Source organism: Serinus canaria, chromosome 1, assembly GCF_022539315.1.
Source record: "Serinus canaria isolate serCan28SL12 chromosome 1, serCan2020, whole genome shotgun sequence".
Lineage (NCBI taxonomy): Eukaryota > Metazoa > Chordata > Aves > Passeriformes > Fringillidae > Serinus > Serinus canaria.
In genome coordinates, this window is record NC_066313.1 from 38,785,479 (window position 1) to 38,799,250 (window position 13,772).

At 35.4% G+C, this 13,772-nt stretch overlaps 1 protein-coding gene across 1 annotated transcript in view; it reads left to right on the forward strand.

The window, feature by feature from the left end:
* CNTN5 (contactin 5) overlaps positions 1-13,772 on the forward strand; it is a 315,435-nt gene that overhangs the window by 243,630 nt on the left and 58,033 nt on the right. The window contains exons 12-13 of the mRNA XM_030234928.2: positions 8,938-9,065; positions 10,007-10,182. Coding sequence (XP_030090788.1) covers positions 8,938-9,065; positions 10,007-10,182 — 304 coding nt within the window. The remainder of the gene's footprint in view (positions 1-8,937; positions 9,066-10,006; positions 10,183-13,772) is intronic.

Sequence of the window (13,772 nt, forward strand, 5' to 3'; positions counted from 1 at the left end):
TTAATTATTAAAAATATTTAAATATTAAAATATATATAAAATTTAAATGGGTCAAAAGTATGATATGGATTTTAAAAATATAAAAGAACATTTTAATAATTTTAGAGTATTTTCAGCATGTTTAGAGATAAATTGTTCTAAACCAATTGTATTTTATAAGAGCTTTTAAAGAAGTCTTGGATTTCAATGCAAGCCAGAAAAGATCTTAAATGGAGTTTCTTAACAATGTCTTGAATAATTGTTTCTAGAACACTTAACCTCATATATCTTCTGAATAATACTCCTAGTTCTTTCTTTGCACAAAATGAAACACATTGAGGGTAAAATATTTGAGCAGCACAACAAAGTACCAATTAGTAAAGGGATATTAAATTTTCAATACACACCAACACTTCCTTGAGCATATCAAGAAAGCATATCTAAAAATGTAGAATAATTTAACTATCTACTTGTTGTATAATTTCTCTAGCTAACAGATTACTGATCTGAATTTATGTTTCCTTTACAGGTAGGCTCTATTTCAGTCTATTACCTTGGTTATCTTGTTTATTACCTTAGAAATTTAATTTTAGCACCTTTTTATCATCCTTAGCACTGGTGCTATTAATAGAGTCTTTAAAGCAAAAAATGTGCTTAAATTTTGGTTTGAATAAAGTCATTAATGCAAAGCATGATTTAAAATAATAATGACCAGCTGATTCATACAAAGAAAAAAGCACACCCAAAGACCCTTCCAATTCTGACATATCAGTGTTTTCTAGACTTCACTGCATAGAAACACTGCAGAGATCATATTTAGTCCCTGTGCTGAGAAAAGAAGCTACATTTGTTAGCAAAAAATAACTTCAAGTGTAATGTACACGAAATTATATTTGCATACATGGACAACATTTGCACCAGGGAGAGCTATGTGTTTTCATGCACAAATGTTCCTGTGCAGCAAACAGCAAGGACAAATGAGAGGCCTGGCTGTGGCTCTGTGAAAGAAACTGCCCTAAGACAGTGTGCATAGATTAGCTTTAATAGAGCTGGAAGTAGTTTGTAGGAAATTAATTATAAGGCTTAGTATATTCCAATAACCTAAGATATCACACAGGAATTACACCATTATAAATGTTTGAAAACATGAAGTGAAGAAAATCCAAATAATTTCATGCTTTGCCAAGGCACTGTGCCAAATATAGGGGTTTTTTTTCCTAATTGAGTCAAAAATATTAAAATTAAAATTACTCTATCTAGGTGATATTATTAAAAAATGAATATAAAATAGATTGTCATTTGCTTATCCAAGTGGCTTTACTATAGCAATGACTCACATCCATTTTCTGTAACCATTAGAGGTTTGTGCATCTATTATGAAGGAGCAAGAGAAAGCAAAGAGGAATGAGATAGCCCAAAGCCATTCAGGGAGAAATAAAGGTTTCAACTATTTACAAATATTTTTTCTGATTCCTTGTAGCCTACATTAAAGGAAACTGACAGATCCCAAACCCAAAGTAATGTCAAATGACAGATTGTTCAGATCAGAGCACTGTGAGAGACCACAGGCCAAATGAGTCAGTGCAGCTTCTCTCCATTTGCATCTTTGAAATTCTTATTTCCAACATGCAGACAAACCAATTTCATACTCCTGATTGTAGATCCAAATGAAAAATGCAGGGGGTTATTTTCTGACCACCAATAACTTTCTTTTTGATTCCAGTTACTAGGTGTTAAAGTCTGTAAAGGTTTTAACTAAATGTTATGCTTACCTGATTGCTGGGGTTATACCTCTAATGTGCAATAAAAATTTACTTTGGTTTGAAAGTCAAAAGTTAACTCCGAAAGAACTAATTGAAAACAGAGAAAGATAATAATATCTACAGCCCAACCAAACTACCCATTGCTAATTCTTCCTCCCCACCAAAAATGGCCACACATCTGACTTCTATTTTTTCTTACTCTGTAATTGTTATTTAAAGAATACAGAGCTCCAAGTACAAGCTGTCTGACAGTAATATCTATTAAGATCCAGACACTCTGTCCCTGTCTGTGTAACAAGTCCTCAGTAAAATCCTGAATTTCTGTGCAGCAATTAGAATGTTTGCTGCCTCAACTGCTCTGCTTCCTCAGCATCCAGAAACAATTTCTACCACAGCATCAAGACATCTGAATGTGAGATTCTGCTATGAATGATGCAAGAGAATGAAAATTAGAGTTTCCATTTCTCATTATCTAAATCTTGATGGAAGTCTCTTCTCACTGATCTAAAATGATATGGAGAACAAATGCACATCCTGGCCCCAGTGGGTCAAGGTAAAACTGTCCCTGGTGATAAAGAAGGCTGAAAATTTCCAGCATCAATTTTCAGAATATCTGAGAATTTTCAGAATCTGAGAATTTCTATGGTGGGTGATACCAGATGTTAATGAACTAATATTTTTTTTCCGTAAGACAGTGGAACAGTAAAAGTATCTGCACTACTAATATATTTCATTTATACTAAAGAATCAATCAAAGGAAGAAAAATATGGCAGGCAGAATAGATCTCCTTTTTTTACACCAAAACAATGATGTCTGTATTTCCCATGTCTTACTCCTTCCCCTCAACATAAGACCAAAGTTTATGGTCACTCTCAAATTTTTTCTGTAAACAGAGCAGCAGGAAGGAAAAAAATTTCTACCTTTTAATCAAAATACTATTTAAAAAAAAAAAAAAAAAAAAAAAGCAAAACTTACCATAGAAGCAACTCTTACATATCATATCCTCCTCCCATTCTCTAAATCACATGAAACCTAAAGGAAGCTGAGCTTTGTCATTCACATTTGTGGGAACCTTACACTGTTCACTCCCATCAGCATGTTCCTTACCTCCTGTCAGTCAGAAGACTAAGAGAAGGCATTTCAGACTGCCAAGTAAAGGGTGCCCAAACACCATCCATAAGAAAAGATCAAGCATTTCTTATGAGTCTGATTTCCATCCATCAGCTTCTTAGTAAACACTTGGCCTCAGAGACCACCTTTCTATTCATGTCAACATCCCATATGCAAACAGTTTGGAATGTCATCCTTCTACATAAAGCTGCACATTCTTTGTCAAAGACTTGCTCTCCCTGGTACATACTTCATTGCTGAAAGAAGAACATAACTGACAAAATTCCTGATCTGAGTGAGCTAATGCATTTTTGTTTAAAAAAATATACTAGGTGTGTTTTCAATCTAAATTGTTACTGGTGAGTATAAACTTTGAATGGACCGAAATACTTTTACAGTTAAAATAATAATTTAAAAATATTTTTTGAGAAGTATGGTTGCTGAGTATTTTCCAGTGTTAATCTAAGTCCAATCCTAAAGCCTTAGAGAGGAAAATTTACATTCTCATTCATATTTCTATGGCTTTGTAGTAGTTCTCAAACTAGTTTAGTGGATTATACAGTCATTAGCAAAACTGACATTATAGAAATGCTACTAATATGTATGTCCAAATTTGCTGATGTTCTTGGCAAGCTGGGCATCCAACAGCTGCACTACTTCTGATACAATCAGAGTGGAAAATTGTAATATGAAGAGATATAAGACACATTTTGAAATCACATTCAATTTCAGTTTAGGTCTTTTAATTATTAATTTGTTGGGGGGTTTCAGCTTCATTGGCAGTGAAGCTTGTGGCTAATTGATTTCCATGTCTGTGCTTTAAGCACTTTCATCCTCTCACAGGTCTTCTGTCATGTGTGTCAGCCCAGTGCAGGTGTCTAATGGCCATTTCTGCATGAACAGGTAGTATGGATCCATAGGAGAAGCAAAAAGTTGATACTATCCACACTGTCCACTCTCCAAAGTTTCTCTTTGGAATAGCTCTAGTTCCATTCCACAGATGGATTCCTGTTTTCATCTGAAAAGCAATTGACTCCTCAAGCATTCCTTCTAGTTTAGTATCAGCTGAAGTTCAGGTGCCCAGAGGGCTTCATTTCAGAAACAAGCCTACAGCAAATGGGGACAATGAGGAAATTAATGTCCATGTCTTGCTGCAACTGTGGTTTTATTCCAGAAATTATGCCAGATCATGAAATGTACCTATATCTGGGGAACTAAATTAAGATTTGAGGGTGAGATTCAGTTCCAGGTTGAGATCCAAAGTGTGGAGATTTGCAATGTGAATTACAGATCTGCACTTTTTTACCTTTTATAGAGGGTCAAATGACTGCTGACAAGATCCATGAATTAACATGTAAAATAGAAACCCATCTCACGTGCAGTTTTAATTTTACAAACAGCCTCCAGAACAAAGGGTTTTCTTTCCTCCCTGGTCATCATGCTGATCTTTCCAAATGTCAGCTTGATTAGAATTAATCTTTCTGAATACTGATGATCAAAATTGGCCTAATTATATTTTCTCAGCACTTCATGTATTAATACTTCCATAAAGAGATACAGGTTAGTATCTGATATATCCTAGGGTTGCATTTTCCTTTACTGTATGGTCATCTTAGTTCAGAGTCACAACTACTGCTTTTCTACCAATCTGATGCTCAATTGCTGTCTCAAAGAACCATTTTTTTAATCGAATTTTGAACAGGATTTTTTGTATCCTGGCAACTTTGAAAAAAATTATCATAGTATAAAAACCAATTTCTCTCAAAAAAAAATTCTTTTCTTCAACCAGTTTCTTAACAATCCTTGATTTTTGTATAAAATGTATTTAAGCAGCCGTGGGAATTTCAGCATGAAAATCATGCTTGAAACCCATGGAAGATTAAAACTTCATTGCTTGTTATCTCTAGAAAATATTTCTTCTTATGGAATATTATAATAGTTTAATCTCTTTCAGTGTACTTCAGTTAACCCATGTTCAATTTTATCTCAAGTCTATTTGCTGTTATATCTTACTTCCACTTTCCTAGCAATTACTGCTAAAATCTCTGTTGCAGTTGATCTCAAGACAACACATTTTTTGACATGAGAGGAGACATTAACTCTCATCTCCTTTTCTTCATGTTATTAGACAGATGAAAACTCTTTTCTACAAAGACACTTATTTTGCACCACTTTTTTTCAGAAACTTTTTATGGACACCGTCCATCTCCTTAATGTGATTGCAATAATTTTCCTATATTGAAGTACAATAATTTCCAAACTATCAGCATGATCTCTCTACCATCTTTTGTCTTTTTGTTCATCTATCACCATTTGCCCCTCACTTTTGAATTAGTTAACAATTTAGGGTTGCTTCTTTTCCTGAATTATCCTTAATTCTACCCCAGCCCCATTTTCCTCTCTTTGCTTACCTTCTGTTTATGAAGTGAAAAAAACTTTTTGCTATGAAATGTTTTTTGGTAAAATATGCAGATGTGCTACTCAGGTGGTCTCTCTGTGACTGAGAGATATTGGCAGGGAAGGAGGAGAAGTCTATGATCCTGCTGTGTGCAGCAAGTATTGTATGCATAAATAAAGCATTTCAGTTTCCATCAAAACCAGGCCTCTGGCTTTTTTCCCAAACACATGAAAAAAAAAGGGAGGACAGGTGACTGCCAGGCATCTTAAAGAAAATATTAATTTCTGAGCAAAATAATTCACCATCAAATGTGTTTGCAATTCCTGTGATTGTGTGATTACTCTTTCCTTCATGGATTACAGGAGCTTTTAACTACATAGAAATGTAGTTGACAACATCCATAAGATTCATTAGATAATCTTCCATATGCATTTACATTTCTTTTTCTCCAAGGTCAGAATTCCAAAAATGTTTTTTATCAGGATTTGAACTGCGTATAAGCTTCTATAATTTGCAAATATTAAAGGAATATCCTGGGGTTTTTTTCTGATCCTGTCAGTATATTGATGAGAGCTCTGCAAAAGCTATTGCCATACAAATGATGTCCTCAGTGCATTGAAAACTGAGCATGTTGATAGAATTTTTTTTAAAATTACACTGAGAAAAAATGAAGGAAGCATGCATCCCTGTCAGTTTCTAAAGCAGAGTGTTTCTTCAAAGGTGTGACAAAGTTTCAAGCCTTCTTATTTGTTGGAAAAAATTCCAAGCCCTCAAAACTCTAATACAGAGTCATTTGCTTAATGCAATAATGTTTTCTGTAAAATTACCTTTACACAAATAATGTGACTCAAATACTGGTGTGTATTTTTTTAGAGCAGGATGGGAGATGCATCCCCAGGTTATGCTGGGGAACCCTAGAGTTGACATTTCCTTCCTCTGCCCCATTCACTTTTGAAGCTATTATTTTCTTCTGCTGTCTGCTGAGTGCAGTGAGTGGTTTCACATCTGAAGTGAACAGAAGCACATTTTTCACTGGAATGAAATTCTGTTTTCTCCACCATAATGTTTATGAACCTCGGATAATAAACCACCATTTCTCACAGAGTTAGAAAATAGGGGATATTATTCTTTTTCTTGAAGACAAAGGAAGGAGGAAGGGAAGGAAGAGGAGGGCAGAGGGAAGCGGGACGGCAAGGGAAGGAACGGGAAGGAAGGGAAGGAAAGGGAAGAAGGAGAAGGAAGGGAATGAAGGAAGGAGAAGGAGAAGGGGAAGGATCAGGAAGAAGGAACGGCAGGACGGAAGGAAGGCAGGCAAGGAAGGAATGGAAGGTAATTAGGAAGGGAAGCCGACACCGCGCTTACAGGAAAGCGACATAAGGTATAGGAAGTGGAAGTGCAGAGGGTACGGAAGGAAGTGGACACTTCATTCAGGATGAAGGAAGGAAGGAGGAGGAAGGAGGAAGTATGAAGAGGAAGGAAGGAAGCAGAAGGACAGTGGAAGGAAGGAAGGAAGGAAGGAGTAAGTAAGTGATCGTGCACGGAAGGACATGGAAGGCAGAAGGAGGAGGAAGGAAGGAAGTTGCTTAATGACTGGAAGTGTCGTACATTCAATTTTCGGACATGCAGTGACTGAATTAAGAAGTAATATTTTTAATCGTCCGAGTGGCGGAAGCAGTGCCGGAAGTCAGTAAGGCAATTGTCGAGGAGTCAGTCTCGGAAGTGCATTGCACGTAATTTGCGTAAGGAAGGAATGCCAGTGGCGTTCGGAAAGAAGGAAGAGGCAGGAAGGAAGGAAGGAATGATGAATTGAAGGCATGAAGTACTGAGTAATTAAGAATTCGGGCCTGAATACGTTCAGGATACGGCACGGTAATGAATTAGCGTAGTATTAGGGACTTAGGCATTAGGAAGAAATGACGGACTAGGAATTAGGACTGAGTAAGGCATTAATGTAGTAAGGACGTAATTAAGTATTAGTGACATCGAGGGGAAGTTTCTGAGGAGGAAGGAAGGCTCGGAAGGAAGGAAGTGAAGTGAAGGTGAATTACGGAAGGAATTATTTAAGTCAGGAAGCATTAAGGAAGGATAAGGAATTAAGGAAGTAAGGATTATTAAGGACGGAAGGAAGGTATTGAAGGAAGGAAGTAGAAGGAAGTGGAAGGAAGAGTAAGGAATTAACGTACTAAGACTTACTGATGAAGGAGTAAGGAACTGGAAGGTAATTACGAAGAGAAAGAAAGAAAGGAGAAGTAACTGCAGTCTCATATTAATTATTTGATTTGAGTGCATTATTGAATTTTAAACCTATGTAAATCACTTCTAGTATAAATCAAATGTAACAGCCGTGAGCTTTAACACATACAGCCTAAAAATGTAAGTCCTTCCCTCTTTTGCTGCTGAAGAGCCCAACACAGTCCTGTCAAAAGTGCCATACTCCTGATTAAATACTTCTCAAGAGTAAAACACAACACTGTACACTCCATGATTTCTAGTCATAGACTCCACAGAGGACTCCCAGAAGGAGTGTCAGTCTATACTGTATCACCCAGAAAGTCCTCTCTGGACAGGTACAACTAAACATCCAACTTTTCTTGGGAAAGAGCCACCCACCTACTTATTTAGATTCTCTAACACAGAGGTCTCACCTTAGTTTTCAAATACAGGAGAAGAAAGCATCCCATGTCCTCCCCCACTTCTATGGGATACCTGATAGCATTTGCTGAGGATAATCTGCTTCCAGTGTCTGTGCTCCCAGCCTACATCTCCCAAGACCTTCAAGAGAGTCGTAACCACTACTTAACCTGGGAAAGGATGCACAACACCTACAAGCAGGGCTTGGATAAATGCCATCTAAGAGTTCTCATACTCCTTTTAGGCTCCTACTGCTCTGTCAGAAAAAGAGCCACGATTATTTACTGCTCTTCCAGACTGCAACACCAAGATAGAATAAATTCAGGGTCTTTGTCATTTTAGAAGAGCATAAAGAATGTTAATTTACATGCTCCTTCTTGGATTTTATAATTAATATTGTGCAAGCAAAACCAACATTTGAAACTCATAAATGTGAGCAGGTAAATATTTCTCATGAATATGCTTTAGCCAAGAGATATAACGGAGCTGCAATTATAGACTCAGAAAAAAAAAAATAAAAGCCCATCTACAAAAAGCAAAGATTATTTAAGTCACTTTGCTAAACTGTGCTCTGATGCCATAAATCCTCTTTTGACCAGATACAATTATAGGGGTTTTTTTATTGTCTTTTGAATTTTGCTTCCTATTATTCTCAGATCTGATTTCTAAGGTCATTTTTCTTCTAGATGGAATAGCCTGTGCTTGATATTGAAATGTGATTTGACAAAAATATAGTGGTGAGACTTTGAGGACAAATTATGAAGGATTACCTTTTTTACTGTTCTACAAAAGTTTCATTACAATTCACCTCTAATAAGTGTCAAAGAATACTAATCCACTGATGCTTCCGCGAAAATTTTGAATTAAGGAAGGACGAGTAAAACGGATCTATTAAAACCTTTTTGAAACAGAAGATAATTCAGTTATCATCTTCATCATCCCTTGCTACAGAGGCAGCAGTCCTTAATCCTATTTATTATCTTTGAAAGATATCACCATGGAATTTGGCTAGGATGGGAGAGATATTTATATATTTATGGATTTATCCTTTCCAGGATAACTATTCTTCCACATGGGAGTCTGCGAATCCTGAATGCTTCCAAGTCTGACGAAGGGCGGTATCTATGCCAAGGTGTGAATGTATTTGGATCTGCAGAAATTATTGCATCAGTATCTGTTAAAGGTATGAAAAATTGCTTTGATGATAATGATGATTTATTTTGACTAATATTTAAATATTACTTAGAATCCCCAGCCAACCATAAAGCAGCATTCTCCAGGAAGAATAAAAAAGCATTTCCACCAAGCTAAAGGGACTAAACTCCATCTGGTCAAACACTGAATCATGTTGCATACTCCAGCTGTTTTATTGTAGATGTGTCATAAGAATTAATATATATATTAAATCACTCAAACTACAAATAATTCTATAAGTAAAAGAATCAATATTGCTTTTAACATATTTTTTCTTTGGGAACTCACTTACCCCTAACTTTTTCTGCATGAGAAGAGACCTTTAAATTAAAGTAATAATTGTATCTATATAAAATCCAGAGAAAGCTAGTACTTTAGAAGATTGATAATAATATTAAACTACTGAGTAGCAATCCATTTCTGAACCTTTTTTTCTTTTTCATTTTTCAGCTGAATTAATGGATTTTCTTTGCAGGTGTTCAAGCCTTTTGACTTCATTTTTCATGCTACCTCTTGTATTTAGTAATCCAGGAAACATCCTTTATTATTTTATGTGACAAAACTGAATTTTCATTTAATCACAAGATTCCAGGTGGTGCAGCCTTAAAAAAAAAAAAAAGAAAAGAAAAGAAAAAAAAGTAGTTTTTCCTGAAACTTGTAAAATTAATTAATTATTCCATCTCAAATGTTCCATAGATTGCTGTTTAGGATTCTGCCTTACTGACTCTGTGAAGCTGTCTGTACCTTCTGGTCCCCAGTGCCATACTTCAGTGTGTACTATGAATATCTTTCAGTATTTGACCGTCTGCAATTCATACTAACAACAAGTGTAAGCTCTGGGTAGACTCAGCATCAGTCAATCCTATTATTTTGGTCTGGCACTATAAGTTAATTTCCATCTGAATGTTCCCACCACTGCTCTGTTTCCAGAACCTACAAGAATAGAGCTGACTCCCAAGAAGATTGAGCTAACGGTTGGAGAGAGCATCGTCCTCAGCTGCAAAGCTCTTCATGACAGCACCATGGATGTCACCTTCTACTGGACCCTCAATGGGCAGCCAATTGACTTTGAGAAAGAGGGTGGACACTTTGAAAGCATCAAGGCAGTAAGTGACCATGCATTTGTCATCTCTGTGCTGGGAAGTGATAGAAATTACTCCCATTTGCCAAATTACCAAACTGAGAGATAACTGGTTTCAGTAACATTGGAAAGAAATGTTAGAAAGAGGAGGTGCAAACTGCAGATCACTAGAATCACTACAAGTAGTATTCTTCAAGAAGATATTTTATTTAAACTCCTATATCCTATTATTAGCCATGTCTCAGGTAATATGTATCTGATACTTCACTAATAATGATTATCCCTTTGTGAGGGAAGAGAAAGGAGTTTCCATCAAATCCTACTTACATTCTTCTACTGATTTTACACAGAAAGGATGCTGCTATAAGCATTGATGTCCCTCTCACAGATAACATCTGTTGAAATGCCCTCACCTCCCAATGCTTTACTTGCCTAGAAAATATTTTAATATCTGAATAGCAAAGGCTATATTTACTAATTTCCCTGCATGAAGTACTTCCTAACCATGTAACCATTATTTAAGTCAATATGAATCATATGGACAAAAATATGCATACCAATTTAGAGTATTGCTACTTGAGTCAAAAAGAGTTTCATATGATCAAATGGTATGACAAAGAATTTCAAGCCTGTCTGATGTAAAGTGATTTGAACATTTCTTAGTAGAAAGAAATCTTTTAATTTGAACAAGCTTGGAAATGGAATCTACGGTAATTTATCTGAATCTTCCAACTAATGAAATGTAAATCGAGTGTCCACGCTATATTAACACAGAAAAATTAAGTTCATAAAGGTCAGGAAATTTTAAAACTTAATGTATCTCATTTGAGTACAATGTAGCAAAGTTAACTTTGCATTAAAAATCTTGTCAGCTGCAATCAATTTATTCTTCTGTTTGCCTGTATGGAAGTCATACTCTTTATGGAAGTCATATCCTCTTGGTAGGGGGTTCATGTTTTTAAAATCTGAGTTTACTTCAATAAACCTTTTAATTGGACAACATTAGCAAGGTATATTTTAGTGGGAAGGTTCTTAGTATAGTTGTCTTCATCCAAGGAATATAACACTCAAAACAACACTATTTATGTAAGAAGGAAAACTTTCCCTTTTCTTTAACTTCAAGATCATTTTTTGATTCAAGAAAAAGCCCTATGATTAGAATTTAACTTCAAATCATTCCCAAAAATTTTAAATCTAAAACAGATTTAAAATTTTTCTTAAAATCTAAGAATCTACATTATTCTTTCCTAGTATTTCAGAATCTCTCTTCAAGGAAAATTCTTAATCAATGGGAAAAATCCACAGGCTAGGAAATTTTCAAAGTAATTTCATATCTCATATCAAAATAAAGCTAGTTTAATATAATTTAGCGTATGAAAAAACAGGATTTTGTAGATCTCTCTCAATAATTCTTCATTAATTCCATTTCTACAAGAGAAAACCCTCAAATTGATAGAAATAAGGCTTATTCAAACCAATCAAAGACAACATCCTATTTTCAGACAAACGTTGATGCAAATCTCACTAAAATTACTGATTGCTTTATCTGCCCTGACATGATTAAAATTTGGCCAAAACCTGATAGATTTAACCAACTATTTGAGTTTATGACCTCCTCCTAACTGAGCTGCCTGCGTGTTGTTGCTAATTTACTAAGTGAAAATGGTACCACTCATAGAATCACAGACTAAGCTGGGTTGGACGGGGCACACAAGGATCATCAGTTCAACTCCTGGCCCTGCACAGGACACCCAAGAGTCACACCATGTGCCTGAGAGTGTTGTCCATCACTTCTTGAACTCTGTCAAGCTCTGACACCACGTCAGGCCATTGCCTTGGGTCTTGTCACAAATGTGAAGAGATCTCCACCTACCCCTTTTGCTTCCCCTAACTAGGAAGTAGATGGGAACTTGGTCTCACCTCAGTCTCCTCCAGGCTGAACAAACCTCTCATAAAGTAGTGGCTAAAATATCTTAATTTTTTTCATTGTCCTGAAATGAAGCTGGATCAGTGAGAGATGCAAATCTTGAAACTGGTAATAAAAACTGTGGTAATTCAGGAATTTTTTGGTGTGTTTTGGCACAATTCCCATATCTACTCCCTTGTGGAATGCTGTCAATTGCATCTCATTATTATTTCTGTTAATGACGTGAGAATGAGAAATTAATCAAAAGGTTAAAAATGCATTTATTTACTTCACTAAAATCTAAAGCATGACCAGATGCTGGAGACAAATGAAGAGAAAACTCTTTTTTTGCTGTCATGTAATCTCCTTTAACCTATCCAGTTTCAAAGCTGAGATACACTGTGAGTTAAAACCACAGGTTTATGAACAGAGAAAAGAAGTACTCGAAGTCTGACAGAGTTCTATTTCCCTTATATTGCTCTTCTGAATGAAACATTTCAAAATTGCATGAGTTGATCCTGAAAAAATGCTTTTAATGGAGTGCATTTAAGAAAAAAAATAGCTTTTGTGTGCATGAAGTCACAGAATTATATATCCTTTTTTTGTCCATACACTGATACTTCATCATATAAAAATATTTTCAGGCTTGTCTGAAAGTTTGATTATTCGCTTTAAAGCCTGACAAATTTGTCATTATTTAAATGGCTTTAGCTAATAATAAAACCACAATAAACTTCCCATCACTGGTTGCAGTGCTCATACTTTCGCTGTGCCAGACCCAAGTGTTATGATGAGCATCATGATGCTTAATGCAGTGTTGTAAAAGCTACCACCAAAGTAATATCTATTTGGGCTGTAGATAAATTTTCACTTACTAGAATTGCATGATCCCTAGCAATTACAATTAAAAAGAAAATCTTATCTTACTGATAAATATTACTATTTTTTTAATTATATCAGTAACTTTTGTACCAAAAAAGAGCTGTTATGATTTTTCATGTTGAGTAGTAATTTTTCATACAAACTGAAGGTATTTTTGCAATTCTCTTTTGCTGAGTTATCAATGATATAGTGCCCATACCAATTTAGGTACTTCAAGGATTTGCCTGGCAGAAAGTTAAGTGTGATAAGGATGTCAACTGGTGCATTAAATGGATATTAAGGAAAATGGACCAGGCGATTTCCACTGGAATGACTGCATATAGAAGTGCAGGAAAAGAAAACCTCTCAAATTATCTGTATATGCAACTTCACAATACATTTAGCAGAAAAGCAAGAATGCCAAGGGTTATATAAAACCAGAATCCTCTGGCATTGGTAAAACCTTATTTTGTCTAGCAAAAGACTTGATAACATTTTAGGTTCTGTGAGGGATAATTTGTGTAATAGAAAAAATTTTTCATGAAAGTCTGAATTTCCAAAATTTTCTTGTAGCAACACAGTATGCAATGAACTCAGAAAGTTGACACTTTCTTGTTTTTTATTGGGATAACTTTGATTTTCTGTCCCTTGTGCCAAATGTAGAAGTCCTAGTCAAAATTCTATTGAAAATATTTTCTTCTAAAATCTCTACTGACCTTAATCTTCTCATAGACATATCCCTTTTTCATCTGAAAGGATCAGATTTTTTCAGTAGATTTTCATCCAACTATCATAATTCCAACTCTGCGCTTGAAGGCTGATACTGTTTTTATAGCAGCCAAACAAAA